This window comes from Takifugu rubripes, chromosome 13 (assembly GCF_901000725.2).
Source record: "Takifugu rubripes chromosome 13, fTakRub1.2, whole genome shotgun sequence".
NCBI lineage: Eukaryota > Metazoa > Chordata > Actinopteri > Tetraodontiformes > Tetraodontidae > Takifugu > Takifugu rubripes.
Window position 1 is genome coordinate 5,023,347 of NC_042297.1, and position 16,285 is coordinate 5,039,631.

The following is a 16,285-nucleotide window of genomic DNA, read 5'->3' on the forward strand; positions in this document are numbered from 1 at the left end:
CCCACATTAACACAATCCAGCACAAAAAGAGCTTTAAGCTTTTACATAGAAACACCATTTTACTCACTTACTAAAAAAGAGAAGCTACTTTTTCCAGAATTAGCAAAATCACAAAAATCCAGATTTGTTTCATTAAAAGAAGTTGACATTTTAAGATGATAAAACTGAAATGACACAAAGGTCATGAACCTCAAATAATAAAGGTTGAGCTGCTGAAGAAGGCCCAACGTTTACTTCTTGAGGATTCTCAGGGGGGACACCAGAATCCGCTAGTGTCCCTCCTTCGCGGCGGCCACACTGACCCATTGTGTGGTTCTCTAGCTGCACAGTGGTGCAGAGAACAGCACTACACACTTCCCAATTCTACAAAACAGCCCACAATATGCTAAAGTTCTCCTCAGACCTAAGCCACAAACTGCTGAAAATACAGGCGCACTAAATCAAGTTGCAAACAGACTGAAAACTGTTGTTATCAATGCTGCCACGATGTCAGGAATTGGGCACTTGAATGTAGGGTTTGTTTGTTTGATTCTAAAAAAATATCTTGAAGAAGCTCATTCCAATTAACGGTCAACAATCCTGATCAGTGACCTCCGATCCTCCTTTGTGGAGGTATTTCATATACACACAACATGGGTGTCAGATCCTCTTCCTGTTTAACTGTTTATTTAATCTTTCCATCTGTAATAATGTACATCTGTATAAGGTTGCTGTTCCCGTCAGACACCACAGTCCAGGTGTTTTGATGGTTACCTGGATACTTCACCTGTCTGGATGAGTGTGCGTATAAACAGGTGGATTGGAGTGTTTACATCACAACACACTCATACTCATACTGGTGATAGATGGGGACATCAGAGGGTGAACGGACAGCAGACATGTTGTTAATGTGGGTTTATGTGATTGTGCTGATGGGTTAGTATTAGGACACACATACAGCCTACCATCACTGAATGGTTCCCACTCGTACAGTCTCCCCATGAAAGGCTGCTGGTTGTATGATGAACACTGAGCCGCCCTTATGTGTCCGTTGGACGGAGGACAGGCCTGAGGATGGACCACACACACAAACACATACACATACAGAGGCATTGATGGAGTGCAGCAGTTCTCTCTTTAACTGTTTTAACTCTTGTTGGCCAGGTTTTTCTGACAAAAGCAGTTGAGCTGCAGTATTTACGACATCTCTCTGGTGAAAGTGGACCTCCCTGACTTCTCTACCTCACCCCCATCTCTAAACAACCCGCTGCTCTGCTTTACTTCACTTCAGTATCAGTGTCATCGCATCCCACAGACAATATACAGAACCTGACACTGTTGAATTCATTCTAATGCGCATGATGGATTCCATAACCTGGGATCAGATAAGAAAAGTCAAAGCCAAAACAAAATGATCTCCTACTGGAGCCACAGTAAAGCATTCAGTCTAGGTATCAAATAGCTTTAAATTAAGACATTATTTCACTCCAAATCACTGTAAAATACTGAACAATTGAAACCAAGTAGTGCTGGATTTTAAAGCAATAACCTAAGTAAATAAACAGCTCTGTAAATGTGCAAGGATCAATACTCGGTGACAGTAATGACACACATCTGCCTACATGATTACTGCAGATCCGAAAGTGAGCATGTTCCCCGGCACAGAAGGAGTTGGGCAGGGGGCTGTAAGGTCTCTGCTGGTGCTGCTGTCCATACACCTCACTGCCTGATGGTGCTTTCTGCTGGACTTGGCTGTGGCTCCCAGGCTCAGGCTGGTACAGAGGCGCCCAGACTTGGTTATTTTGGTGGGGGGGTGTCTTGAGCTGCACGCTGTATGGATGGAACTGGTTGGAGAGGTCAAAACTGTTTGACCTGTGGCCACCCTGGAGTCTTGGAGTGAAGTGGGGGGCTCCAGACGCAGCAGAGCGTCTCCGCCTGTTCCTCCCAGTTTTCTGACCTTTATCTGTCTGCAGTGGAGCAACATAAGGCGCTCTCCCATAGCCGTAAATCCCTGGGATGATGGGAGTGAGTCTTCTGGGGACAGAAACACACAAGGAAGCTACAGACTGGTTACAGATGAGCACTTCCATCTGTGGACTACAGCAACAATCATTTTAAAATAGTTACAAATGAACTTGACGTTCTGAAAAACACGCAATATTTCCGGTAAAAGTAGACACAGCCCCCTTCTACAACTCATACTAAACACTGTTTGGGTTATGATCTTTCAGAAAGAGCTCTGTTGCATTTCTGCGTAGACCCCCCTAAAACCAAGTATTTGAGTAAATATCTTTATTTGGGATAGCTAGCTGTATTTCTCGGGTTACCGTGGGGCCATTGTGCCCCTCCTCTGGGAGCTTTTGTTGGTATTTGGGTCTTTACATTCCAACTCAAACAACTTCCCATCATTCAGCTGTCAGTGCTGAGGAAAGCCCAACAAGAAAGAGGTGACCACAGTGCCATGCATAAGCTGCGAGTCTTTCACTCTGTTTCCTGCAGGGTAGTCACGTGACCCCCATGGTGGTCAAGAGTCAGCCTGCTCAGCATGCAGCACAGCATCACCGCTCTTTGAAAGCTTACAAAAATGTAAGCTTGTGTATGGAAATATTTGCTCAATAGGCCTCAAAATGCTCAGATTACTTTGTAGAGGCTGTTTTGAGCTTGTTTTACAGTACAATAACATACAATAAACTTTACAACCAGTCCAAGCCAGAAATTTGAACAAGCATTGATATCTGCTGACATATCAGGATATGTGAAACCACATTGGTGATTATGTGCCTAAAGCCTAATCCTCTGAATTTTATGATGAAGTACCTGTGTCCCGCAGGCCTGGTCTGCTTTGCCTTGCTCAACTCTTCCCGCCTGAGACTGTTGGTCAACCTGTCTGTATCGCTGTGCAGAGAAACGGTAGGCCGCAGGGCTGAAATGATGAGCCCTGGTTGCTGCTGGGGACTGCTGACAACTCTGAAGGCGTTCTGTGGTTGAGTGTAAATGGACAGGCAGTGTCTGGTCTGTTGCTGTATCCCATTCCCACAGGTGCTGGAGCACATGGACCAGGTCCCCCATGTACCCCAGGAGCCCTGAATTCCTCCAAGTTTTGCTCTGGACTCCTGCTGGCGCTCTGCTGTCTGAACAACCTACATAAAAAAAGAGCTACTATTAGCACCACCAAAGCCACAGATAATCCTGCATCAATGCTGCTTTAATATTGCAGGATTAAGGTCCTGAATAAATAATTGTCTCATCAACATGACTGGTCTGCCCCTCTTCCTCCCATCAGTGTCCATGAAACGGACCATTGTTCACCATACTTAAGCCTTGATTTTGCAGCCTTTCCCATACTGGCTACCTTGACTCCTCATAGTTGACTCTTTCCCTTGCAGCAACATTGCCTGGAACTTATTAGCTTGTTTGAGGAATCTGACTGGAGATGTTCTGTGCCAAACTGGCATTATGGAAATGCTGCTCTTTCAGGGGGCACTTTGTCTCCATTTACAGCAGCTCTTGCTCACCAGCAGTATTGTAGCAAATGTCTTTGAAATCTCCTGAATTGAAAGAGAATACAGAAGCAGGGCTGGCAGGAAGCTCCTGTCACGTCACTCAGTCCGTACTGCTATTGGAGGCCAGAGCCCCCATCTCGGCGACTCCTGCTCCTGCTCCCAGTCTGTAATCAAAGCCCGCCCCACGCACACCCCGCAAACCTGGCCAGGTAGGTGATGTGTCAGTCAGACACAGGACAAGGGGTCTACAGGTCAGGAGGTCAGGAGGTCACAGCCGATGTGAGAACTCTCTGTTTCAGTGTGATGGACAGAGCCTTTAACTTCTGCTCTCAAGTTAGTTAGCAGATCAGCAAGCTGATCAGGTTCCAGACAGATTGCTCGGAGACTCACACCTTTACAGCTTTGTTTGTTTGTTCAACAGGGTACAATCAAGGGCACAGCATTGAATCTAGCAACCTTCAGCCTGCCAGTAACACACCAACCTCTGCACTTTAGACAATCAGAAGAAAGAGACCTGATTTTTTGGGGGGTGTCTATTCACCTTCCTGAGGTCTGAGCTGTTCTGGCCTTCCAGGAGCGCCAGCCACAGCAAAAGCAGCGAACAAAAGGGAATCCTACAGAAGAAGGAACGTACAGCGAGGACAGAATCAAAGTGATGCCTTTCTTCATATTTATAGTCACTTCATCCAATCAATAAATAAAGAAATGGAGAATTTTATACAAAAAATTATTTACATTAAGCTGTGGTAGCTCAGTCTGTAGGTGACTGGGCTGAGAAGCAGAGGTTTCTTTGTTCATGCAGCACTTGGTAGGTGTTCTGGTAGCAGAGGACGATGCCAGGACACCTTCAGAACACTGCTGAGGTGACCTTGAGAAACGTACCTAACCCCAAAATGCTTACATTGGGCTCTGGATGAGCTGGCGACTCACTAAGGGCAACTTCCCTCCCCACCCCCTTACCCATATGGAGCTGGCATTGGATAAAGCTGTCAAGAAAAAAGAAAGAAGTAAAAACTTTCATGTTCAGAATGGTCACATTTACCTCAAACTAAGTCACTAATAATAACGGCTATAAATAAATTCGGAACCGTTGAATTTTGCAGCTGAAAGAAAACTTTTTTATACTATTGTGTCCATCAGTGCAGCAGATTAAGCAGTTGAATGTTTGTTGTGCCAGACAGATTCGGTTCAACTACTCTCAATGAATATCACTGATTTATTCTTTTTTAAGGATCTGCTGGATCTACTTATTGTGAGCTTTAAAGGATACAAGATTTTACAAAATCAAGAAATCTTTACAAAAAGATAATTTGGTCCACTTGTGACCAATCGATCCATCCATCCCCTGATTTAGTCAGAGCTCAGTAATGTTTCTTTCAGTGAACTCAGAAGTTCTTTTGGAACCTCTGAATTCTTAGAAGTGAAGCTAACATGTATTAATAGATTATTGTGTTTATCACAGACTCCGATCTTGACCGCTATATCCCTTCACTGGAGCCTATCCCAGCTGCATGTGGATGAAGGCAGGATACACCCCTGAATGAGTCGCCAGCTCATCACAGGGCCCAGGTAGGAGTCCTGGCACCTCCCCATACTACTAGAACACCTTCCATGATTTGTTGTCCCCAGAGCTTGTACTGAGAACCCTCCACTTCTAAGCACTATTGCCTGAATAGTGTGTCAATAATACTAAATAAATAAACTTGTCTTGCCTCAAGGCAAACTGCTGACTATTAAAATTAAAAAAAAAAAAAACTCAAAAGTTTCTACATATAAGACAATAAGATAGTTTATGGAGATTGTTAATAAAAAAAAATCCAAGTTTAAAACTCTGACCTTACCTCAGAAACCAGAAATTGACTCCCCTCATAGCTCCAGGGTTCTGTATACTGAAAAAGAACAACAATGCCAACGGTTTGAGAATATACACTTTACATTTGTCTGAGGCATAAATACGCCACCAGTGTCAACATCCCAGCTTTCCACCTTCCCACTGCATCATTCTGTCTAATTGTCACTAAAGACACTGACTTCGAAAAAGACAACCACCATTGCTCACTTTCCCATGTGAGTTGACCCTTCTGACCTCTCCCTTCTAATGAGGAACCCACCCCCCTGTTAAAAGGCTGTGAGCCCAACAGAGAGGCCCTGGGTCCAAATTGGAAAGGGCTTTCAATAAATCTGTGAAAGTCAACAACTTTGCAAGATAATCAGGAAGTGTAGAAAGAAATTAAAGACAAACAGCAGCAGTTTATGAACTGCACAATTGTTAATAATTTATCTTTTTAAAATTATCTAAAATATCTGTTAACCTTATCTGTTAACGATCTCAGGAATGTTGAATAAGAAACTTAAAAGTTATTCGTGCTGCAGTTCCTTTACCTGTGCGTCCGACTGCTGTGCTGCGTTCAGGTGCAAACGCGGGTTTTCCGCACGGTCACAGGAACCAGTCCAAGACTCAATCCGAGAATCAGTCTGCGTTTAGAAAATAACAAATGGGATCAGCGAACATTTGGCTGCCTGCTGCTGCTTTTACAACTTAACAGAGAATTACCGAAAACTGGAAAGTCACTAAGACACTGCTGCCGCGCCCCCTGCTGTGTCAAAAACACATTTTCCTGCGTGTGTGTGTGTGCGCGCTTTTTTTTTTTTTTTTTTTTTTAGAAAAAAATAATTAAACCATGATTATTTTCTTTTGATCAGAATCAGCTTTATTTTCCAAATCTGATCTTCCAAATCTTCCAAACATTAACAGATAAAATGGCCTGTTTAGGGGCTGCGCTCCTAAACATCTTTGTCGGTGCTGTTTATTTCAGCTCACGATCTGCCGTTAATCCCAGTTTGTGAATCGTCCACACTTCCAGAAATTCTTGATGATGGAAAAATGGGTGGAAAGGAAAACTGCTGCTGTTTGGCTGTTTTATAAATATGTTCAGGGGGCAACAGAATAACGTCCACTGAGATTTGTAAAATCATGGAAGGTGATTATTTGATTTCCTAAGTGTCCTAAACATCATAAACATCCATATCATCCAGTCTGGAAAGAGTGTCTGGTAAGTCCCTTAGCAAGGATAGAACTAATTACTTTAACTGAAGAAAATAAGAACAACTCCAAATTTCTTCCTGTGTCTGAGCCAAAGGAACCATGAGTGTGGAGCCATGTTCCTACCACTCTCAATGTTAGAGACTTCATGAACTTCTTCACTCATAAAGTTTTTAATTAGAGAAACAGTTATTCAGGTCATTCCAACAGCTATTACACCATCATCACATATTCAATTCATTTTCTTTTATACAGTATCTGGTCCAATCCCAATTTTCTCGAGGTGCAAATTCCTGACTGGAAGCTGTGGTTTAAAGTTATTATAGTTTTTGCATGTATTGTTTTTAAATTACAGTATGGATAATAAAGTCTGACAATTCCTGCTTCTCACACTGTTTCTGATGGCAAAGCTCACCTCTCAGCTGAAGTAATGTTGATTGCTAAACTTGCTCAAACACACCTGTGACAGCAGACATTCAGCTTTGCCCTGATAAAGTCCGTTACCGGCATCATTGGCTCTAAATGGGTGTTTGCCCGCCTGGAAGGGAAGCAATTTGTGTGCAGGAACAAACACGCAGAAAAATTCACATCAACGTGAGTTTGTTGGTGTAATATTTCTCATCAGGAGGGTGTTTATTTGTATGGGATCACTTTGTGGTTTCATTATATTGATATTTGGTTTCTATGTGGGTGGAGCTCCAAAATGTCTCCCCTTTGTCGATGTGTACAATATGTGTAAAATGTGTAAAAATACTGAAAGATTAAAATAACTCTGGAGCACACTTATCATCTACAGACCGCAAGAAACAATGTCTCATTGTTAACAAGCATGGCCAACCCTTCAAACAAGAAAAGTGTAATGACTGTTAAAAGAAGTTAAAAGAGCATTTTGTTACTAAATTCTATCCATATCCTGTCTGAAACGGAGCTTACAAATCTATCAACCATGAGCCTTCTGGTTCGCTGGTTTGTTCTTTTGAGACGTCTCTGAAAAGAGTTAAATCTTTGGCAAGGTTTGAGAGAGAGGAGCAGGAGCAGGTGGTGAAAAAGTGATGCCTTCAGGGACATTCCGTCTTCAGTTCATAACACCCAGACGTCCCATGCTAAGTTCTGGACCTCCTAGCTTGCACACACATGCAGCACACGCAGAAAGCTGACAATCTTCATTATCAGATGTGCTGATAAAGTGCTGCAGGTTTAACCCCACGCTGCACCTCCAGATGGGAAATAATTCAAGCGTAATGTGCCGACAAACGCAGCAAGAGCATTTGTACTTCAGAACATCTGACCAAACATGTGACTAGAAAACCACAAAGGGAGAAAAAGCAGAAAAGCGGCAAACTAAGTGTTAATACAGAATCTTTTAATATTAAGTACAATAAAGAAAATCAGTGGTAAAGAAAGGTCCTTGTTAGCGCCCGTCTTTTTTATGAGACGGTAAGAAACAACATGGTTACAGAGAAAAATGACAGTTTCAGCTGATGACAGTTATGATTGACAGGCATCATTCAGAAAGCTTTTAAAGTGCCAAGGATGCTCCGCCTCCGTCCTATGTCCGTTCACTGTTTTCAAGTATAATACAGCTGCAACCAGTAAAGAATCCAAGTGTTTGTTTATTACTGAGAACATCTACATTCAAACATGGTGCTTTTCTAATTTCATCAAACATCTTAAAAACAGTCAGCCACCTAAGGAAGAGCTCCCCACATGCCAAAGAGGGACATGCTTCACTGTCCAAAGACCCAGCAACTGGAAACCAGAGCTAAATGATGGTGTGTTGCTGTCAGGGAATCTGAGAAGATGCTTGGGCGGTACATGGTCAAGCTACGTCAGTGTGTATGCGTGTGTTGATGTGTGTGATCTCCCAGGTCTCTTCACTTGGTGTCGGAGAGCTTTGCAAGGCTGGCTCGGCGGAAGGCTGCTCTGTCCTTCATCTCTAACACACAGTCTCTCACCATCTCTGCAAACATGGAGGGCCAGAGCTTGTGGAGAGCCTCGCCCTTGAGATTGGTGTCTGAGGCTCTTTGTACCAGGTCATGGAGGTACTCATCAACCATGGTGGTGCGCTCTGATGACTCCAAGCTGCCTTCCTGTGGGGAGAACAAAATAACCACATTCTGTGTGCTGCTGTATCTGTTGGCCAGTAAATCATCAGTGACATCAGCCCAGAATGGTTCCTACCTCTGGGCTTTCGGCACTACAGTCTCTGCTGGGGTAGTTGAACAGCGCTCGACTCAGGCCTTCCCCCAGCAGCTTTCCGTTGTCTCGTAGCTCCTCTGGACTCAGCCCTGCCCGTCGCCCTCGTCCCTCCAGCAGAAACTGTAGCTGTCGCTTCCTGTGGGGGGTAAAAGTCAGACTGAGGCTGATAACTGTCATCGTAGTGGTGTGCGAGGTGCTTAAAGCACCTTAAAGCAACATCTCAGAAATGTTTCGATTGCTTTAAACTGGCTGTAAAGTTCAAAAAATGATTTCATCAGTTGAAAACCTGCTGATGCTCCACTGTACCAACATGTTATATTATATTATATTATATTATATTATATTATATTATATTATATTATATTATATTATACAATAGGACCTCTACTTACAAAATTAATTCGTTCCAGAAATAGAGACACGTTTTCCATGTAAATGCCCTAATCCGTTCCAAGCCCCCAAAAAGTTGGACATAATTTTTTTATAAACCATAAAAATGCATCAAAACATGTAACAAATACATGTTACAATTAGAGTACCGCACAATAAATGTAGGAATTCAGTGCAAGGCTTCTCCAGGAACAAAATGAACTTTATTACAGGCTAATCTTATATTAGCCGTCATTACTCGCAACGAACGTTAACACTTGTGGTAACACCGTCATCTAATGGACAAACATACATACAATAAATAAGTAGTTAAACGAAGGCGACGCTGGGATACACAAACTTGTACAGATTGACGTCCCTCCTAGCCAATGGGATTACAGGAAGATGCTAAGCGATAACCAATGGCAGAACAGCTACAAGCAAGTTTGCGTTCGCTAAACTCCGCGAGCTGCGAGTAGCAGCGGTAGCGTATTTTTGCCTTTCGCATCCTGAAATTTCTTTCGTAAAGAGGAAATATTTTCCTGTTGAGACGTTTCGTAACCTGAAAATTTCGCATTGTAGAGACGTTCGTAAGTAGAGGTCCCACTGTATAAATCAGATTGCAGTTATCAAAGTTTGCAGGTAAGAAAATACCAAAGCAAAGATATTTCCCATCCAGGTGATCCAGCATATTAATTTCATGTGGCTGCAGCATCAGTCGGAACAGTGTCTGATTTATTTCACCATCCTTCAGTAGGTGAAGTTGCTGAAGCATCACTCCTCAGCTCAACAGGCTTCATATTTCATTGTGTCTGCATTTCTTAAACCACATGTACACATTTTACATCAGCGTCTCCTGTTTCAGCCAAATTACCGAGGATTAAATCCCTCCTATCCATCAAAACTACAGCGCGACGCACAACCAGCGCTCTTCAAAAGATATTTGATCTGACAAAAACACAACACCCACCGCAACCAGGAGACATGCTGTCTGATACCACCAGCTCCTCCGTGCCAGGCACTGTCTCACACATACGTGCGCACGCGCACACACGCACTCTTACAGACACACATGCACTCTGTCTCTCTTTCTCACACACACACTCTGTCTCCCTCGCTCTCTCACATACACACTTGCTGTCTCACACAAACACCGTCTATCTGTTGCTCACTCACTCTCTCTCTCTCTCTTGCTCTCTCTGCAATGATTTTGAGGAGACTTGTTTTGCTAAGCACAAGACAAACACTAATCTATCCAAAGAGCATAAACTTCACAAAATCAACACACAGGCAAACTACTCGGTCAGGCATGTTCACACCTGTATAACAGAATACAGGCACATAAACTTCAACCATTCCGACCTACAATATTCAACATTAAAGGGCACATTCTTGCACCAGTAGTGCTGCACCCCCCCATTTAATCATGTGAAGTACAGATCCCACCTTGACTCCTCGAGCAGCAGGAGAAGCCGACAACGTGGTGTTTCAGTGGCTGCTATATGTCCAAGAGTCCCAAACATGCGCTCCGCAGCAATCACATCATTCATGGTTACCTGAGGTCACGCAGAGATATAGAATATTTGTAAGAGACAATATGGTATCATTCAAGTCATTTGATGATGCATTATACTATATTGATCGATGCAACTGCTGACATATTCCTAAGGGTTGGCCATACATATTACTAACCTCTTGGCCATTGATCCTTTGAAGGTTGAAGTGGTGGAGTCGGTAGATGACAAAGGAACGCCACAGAGTCAGACTGACCACTGGATTACCCTCTGGATGAATAGTCAGCTGCTCCAGACGCCTCACCTGAGCCAGGGCTGCTAGCTGGACCAACCGGTTGATGTTGGTTTCTAAGAAGATCAGGTGCTACAAAAACAGTTTGAGTTGACTTTAAAGTTGGCTGCATCAGTTTAAAATTATTGCAATTTATTTTGATTTTAGAATTTTACTTTCAGGAAAATGCATGGTTTGTGTAATGTGTAAATGTTTGATTTGCCCTCCACAGACATAAATAGAGGAGCTTCTAAAACCATACCATTAAATATGACCTAATGTTAAATGAAAAAGGAACCACTGGATTAATTTTTGTTTGTGCATCCTGTGTGCTATCGTCTTTTGTGATGCATTTGGGTACATCAGTGCATCTTGAAGCACAGACTACTGTCAGGAAAGTAAAGTAAACTGCTATAGATGCATAGAAATACATAAAACATACAGGCAGTCATGTTTGAAAATCAAATATTACAGCTTTTGCAATCATAACTTAAGACGGCACTTGAAAATCTGTGACATGAGTGTTCTTTCTAATGCGTAACACAGGAAAATGCATTTGACAAATAAGAGTACATCCAAAGCAAAAGGTAAAACACTGACATCAAGAATATTATCCCACACAGCTCAAATTACCAATAAATTTGGGAACTTGACCCTTATCCGTGGCAGTGTTGGCACTATGGCGTCAAAGCTGATGTAGCGGAAGGTTATTACAGTGACGGCAGCGGCAGTCTGAACCCCCCAGCCCCTCTCCAGGGCCTCCAGGGCTCCAAGTCCAAATAAACGTAGGGTGTCTCCATCCAGCTCTGCCAAGTGACTGTCAGAAAGTGACAAGCTCTGAACACTGCTGCTTCCTGTCTCCACGACCCTGCAAAAAAGGCATTTCTGCTCAGTCTTGGTCAGAAGAACACAAAGAGTATGTTTCCTTTTAAAAGGCGAAGAATATCCAAAGAGCTTTTGTTTATTTTTGTTCTCCAAAGAAAAAGAAAGACAAGCCACCATTCCTGGATAATCCAGACAATGATCTTTTTCCATCTGGTCCTCTGGCTTCCTCTTCTTTATTGAGCAACCATTTTATTGCTATATCAACTGTTGTTGGTAATGGTTAACCTGTGCTTTTGTAATTAAAAAAAGAAAAAGAAAAAAAGATGTGTTTTACATAATCCCTCAGGTTCCACTATCAGATATTCGGTTTACTACTCTGGGTTTAATCCACCTAAAAACTCATCATCTCTTGCTCATATTCACAACCTTTCAGTTTTGATATGATGAAAGATAGAAAGCTAATCCTTTGATTACTGAGCTCTAACCCAAGACTCTTGCCATGACTGACTAGAAGGGGCATGTTGCAGAAATGATATGCATGAGATATAGTCTGAGGACCGGTCTCAGAAACTAAAGAAAGTGGGGAAATAACATGAGCCTGTAGACAAGTAACATTAAAAAGGCCACACCAGTCAGTCCATGTTCATCAAATATTGGCACTGTTGAAAGACGTGTGAACTTCTAGAGGGTATATGCAGTTCTACAAAATGTGAAAGTGGAAAATTACAGTGTTTTAATAAGTTTTTGTGATTTATTAATAATGAAGGTCAAGGAAATCAGATGTGAGTCAACTGGATAAAACATAAAAGAATGAAAAGGGCCATTGATGTTGCCTGGAACCAGTTAACCTAGTGTACCCAAGGACTGGTTCTACATGTGCGATTACTGAACAGTGATAATTGTTGTTTTTGTTTTTTTTAAACTAAGCAGCAATAACTGCATTATCAACCAGCACTATATAAAATGTACCATGGACATATACTTGGTAGGGCAGTCAAAATAAATGTGTTAATGCAGAATGACTTTTTATGAATTAATGCAGTGGTAGTGAATGTGTGGAACCAAACATGTTCCCTATTAGTTAATTCAAGCAGTAATAATGGACCATGTTTTTGTCGTGATCAGGGGTAAAGAGGTATGTACTTATCTTTATTACCCACATGCACCACACAGACACTCCCCGCAGGCTGACACTGAGGGGATCCAGATGTGAAAATGTGCCAAGTTTAGTCCCTGAAATGATTCTGGGGTAACCAAACCATGAAATGGTTTCTCAATGAGCAAAAAAAGCTCTCTACTCTGTCTAAATTGTTGAGGAATTCCCATCTTAATGGGGCCAACATGTTGCATCAACTACTCTAGAAACGTAAGTGTTGTGCTTGATGTGCTTTAAAAGAAGGAAGAGATACGAGGCAAGAATTAATGTAATAATAGTCTTTGACACAGCTGCCCACCAATATCTGAGCCTCCCCCACACCAAATTCATACCACATTGCACACAGACCCTTAACTTACCCTAACCTGTTTGAACGGTATAAACTTTAGTATAAACTTAAACCGAGCTCCTTGCCCAGATAAGTTAGCAAAAAGGTCAATTTCGCAATTCATGATAGCGGTAATGAAGCAGTTGGATAACACTTTACCAGATTTACCATCGCGACATTAAATGGATTATCCTGAATGCATATTAACATAATAAAAATTGTAACAGTAACGTATTCTATGGATATCAGACTCCTTTGGGTACTTCAGGAAACCAAACCTCAAAAGTGAGGTTGAAGAACACATCTCATGGCTTTTGTTGTAGATTCCAGACCAGGTGCTGATTTTGGATACCACTGTACGTAGACATAAAGTAGGACAGCTACCGGTACTTGTTGTCTTACTTGGGGTCTCGCGGGCTGTTCGGACGGCTGTTGGTACGAAGTCGATTCTCTGTTCCAGCTGAAGGTCGCTCTGGTCCTGAAACTGGGCTTATTCTTCTGATCAAAACAACAAAGAGGAGATACATATAACAAAAAGACAAAAATATTTTTGTAACAGACCAAAATATTAATTTCAAAATTTACTGGACACAGATAATTGTCGCAATATATGAATTAATGCAAAAATTGGAAATTTCTGCAATATGCTGAAGATCCATGTTGATCACAGGAGGCAGCAGAGGTTCAGAATGAGGAGAAGGATCCACCTGGAAACATGGAAACACCTCTTCTTCTACTGTATTTAGCAAGTTTGGCAAGTCTTCACTGTGCATGTCACATTGAACTGATTCTGATTAATTGTGCAATCGGATTACTTCATCGTCATTAACATGCAAACATGGCTAATGAAAGAAAGTCTATCGTAGGCAACTGGCTATTGTTGGAAACATAAATATGCTTTCAAATTCAATTTCAAATATTCAATTTCCCCACGGGGATGAATAAAGTACATCTTAATCTTAATCTTAAATGTTTAAGCCAAAACTGGAATGTTTGCAGAAAGAAGAGTTGCTTTGGCTGTGTAAGCGTTTGAATGGTGCAATGACAACAAAACGCTTAGATTATAACAACTAATAACTCTGGACATAAATGTAGGTGAAAAGTGACACTAGTGTGAACGTATTGCGGTTTTGTCAGCATGCAGTGTTGCTGAGTCTACCTGAGTTCATCTGGAGTGGGATCCTGTGCCAGGCCATTGGTCTGAGCAGGACTGTGGGCAGGGCTGCTCTCTGGACTAACTTCTTCTTTCGATCCATTTGTCGATGGTAGCTCCAAACAGGCTCGGACACCCTCCCACAACTGAGCTGCATTACGAATTGCCAGACGCCTCTTTTCCTTGAAGGCAACACACACAAGGGAGGCAGGTGGGTTTCAGAGTTAGAAGGAGAATGGTGCTGTCTGGGTGCTGACTAGAACCAGGAAAAGAGATGGTGCTTCTCTCGTATTAGTTCCCTGTAAAATCCTCTTCCTCATATACAGTACAAGGCTTCTTGGTCTTCATCCTCCTACCTTAGTGGGCTTATTCTGTGTGCACCTGCAATGCCAGACACGATACAATCTAGTAACCCCTTATAATCAGACCAGAATCAGTCTTACGAGTTCTGAGGGGTTCCAAAATTAGTGTAGACAGGCTCAGTGTCAATGTTTAACACTAAACTTAAAACCTTCCTTTTTGATGAGGCTCATTAATCACGAAGACACATAACTGCAATCAGTAATGCTGCTAAAGGCTGTGACTGACATAACCTGTATGGTTGATATGGTCCATCTGTGTGAGGCTGCAGGTCTGGTGGGGACAGGATCTGAAGGTGAAGTGACCCAGAGCTCCATATGACATCATCTAAAGATAAACCTGGGTGCATAGACTTTTGTTCCATCTCCTAAACACACACAAACTCATTATATCTGCAATTTAAATATATTTGTCTGTCCTAGGCAGACAGATCCCTCCTCTGTGATGGACGGAGGGAGTCACAGCTGTGCTGATTGTAACCCTGACAATACACCAAATGCAATCCACTGGTACACCAGAGCCAATGCGTTTCCGTTCAAATCAATGCATGTGTGTACACCAGCTGCGCCACAGCCTGGGGCCACGAAAACATGATTTCCATTTTTGCCAGATGGCAGAACACAATACAGCGCAGTGTACACGGGACCAGAAATCAGTTGCGAAGAGAAAATAAACCATTCGGTCAATTTTCAAAATAACAAAATACCATGTTTACGGTTGATCAGTTTCAACTGTGCAGAAGGGAATTGCACTTTCAAAATCTATTTGTATGAAAAAACTAACTGTAATACACAATAAATAATCAAGCAATTCGTCAAGCAGTTCAAATAAAAAGGTTCACACCAAATGGGAAAAGTTTACATCTTTCATTGAATTGGTCTCACTTGGCCAAACTGCAGGGTTGATATATTCAGCTGTTCCACTTGCTCATGAAGTCTTGCTTCCGTCATCAATAGAAAATGTCTTTGATGAGGATTAGTTCAATTGCTGAAAGGGTTTCATACATCATCACACTAAAATGCTTCATAATAAATGTAATGTAATTAGTAATTTCAGTCTGAAAGTTGGCTGTAGGACTATAAATGATAGGAACTAGTAATGTTTGAAAAGTCCACAATGTCACCCCTCGTTATTATCAATGCGTTTTTGAAGTCAGAAGAAAAATTACATTTGACATTTTTTGTCCACATACAAACATATTTATTTAAAAAATAATCACCTCATCATGATCATGTAAATGATTAAACCTGTTATAAGAGTTTAAACCTGGCATCCAGTAATTCAGAGGGCACATTTGAATCCATTTTCTTTACATTATTGATATTGATGTGATATTAATCCAGACAAACAAAAAAGAGGAAATCAGCTCGGCCTGGTACCTTATGAATGGTCTGTTTGTGACTCTCCTTCTTCTTCTCCTCCTCTTTCCGAGCCTGAACACCAGCAATCCGCCGATCCTCGTCCTGAAAAAGACAGGTTTTACAATCAGAGTGCTGCTCCATTTACAAGTTGTAAATGGCTGATGACAAAAGGGGTGCCACGGGAAGACGTGGTGAGAGACTGACGTGCACGAGATATCGACCAA

General features: G+C 42.0%; 2 protein-coding genes across 3 annotated transcripts in view; both read right to left on the bottom strand.

The window, feature by feature from the left end:
• The window catches only part of LOC101064110 (thrombospondin type-1 domain-containing protein 4), a 31,433-nt gene extending 25,361 nt beyond the window's left edge, over positions 1-6,072 (bottom strand). Inside the window, exons 1-6 of one of the 2 annotated variants that reach the window (XM_029846737.1) lie at positions 5,865-6,072; positions 5,324-5,371; positions 4,024-4,096; positions 2,797-3,119; positions 1,602-2,013; positions 945-1,047 (exon numbers count right to left, since the gene is read on the bottom strand). In XM_029846737.1, the coding sequence (XP_029702597.1) occupies positions 945-1,047; positions 1,602-2,013; positions 2,797-3,119; positions 4,024-4,096; positions 5,324-5,352 (940 nt within the window). In that variant the 5' untranslated portion in view covers positions 5,353-5,371; positions 5,865-6,072. Of the gene's footprint in view, positions 1-944; positions 1,048-1,601; positions 2,014-2,796; positions 3,120-3,996; positions 4,097-5,323; positions 5,372-5,864 lie in introns of both variants that reach the window. The other variant, XM_029846736.1, reaches the window with a different exon arrangement.
• A 1,796-nt stretch (positions 6,073-7,868) lies between these two features.
• LOC101064329 (leucine-rich repeat-containing protein 49) overlaps positions 7,869-16,285 on the bottom strand; it is a 31,415-nt gene continuing 22,998 nt past the window's right edge. The window contains exons 10-17 of the mRNA XM_029846553.1: positions 16,080-16,163; positions 14,347-14,522; positions 13,590-13,685; positions 11,512-11,746; positions 10,786-10,971; positions 10,540-10,649; positions 8,707-8,860; positions 7,869-8,615 (exon numbers count right to left, since the gene is read on the bottom strand). Of these exons, the coding sequence (XP_029702413.1) occupies positions 8,400-8,615; positions 8,707-8,860; positions 10,540-10,649; positions 10,786-10,971; positions 11,512-11,746; positions 13,590-13,685; positions 14,347-14,522; positions 16,080-16,163 (1,257 nt within the window). The 3' untranslated portion in view covers positions 7,869-8,399. The remainder of the gene's footprint in view (positions 8,616-8,706; positions 8,861-10,539; positions 10,650-10,785; positions 10,972-11,511; positions 11,747-13,589; positions 13,686-14,346; positions 14,523-16,079; positions 16,164-16,285) is intronic.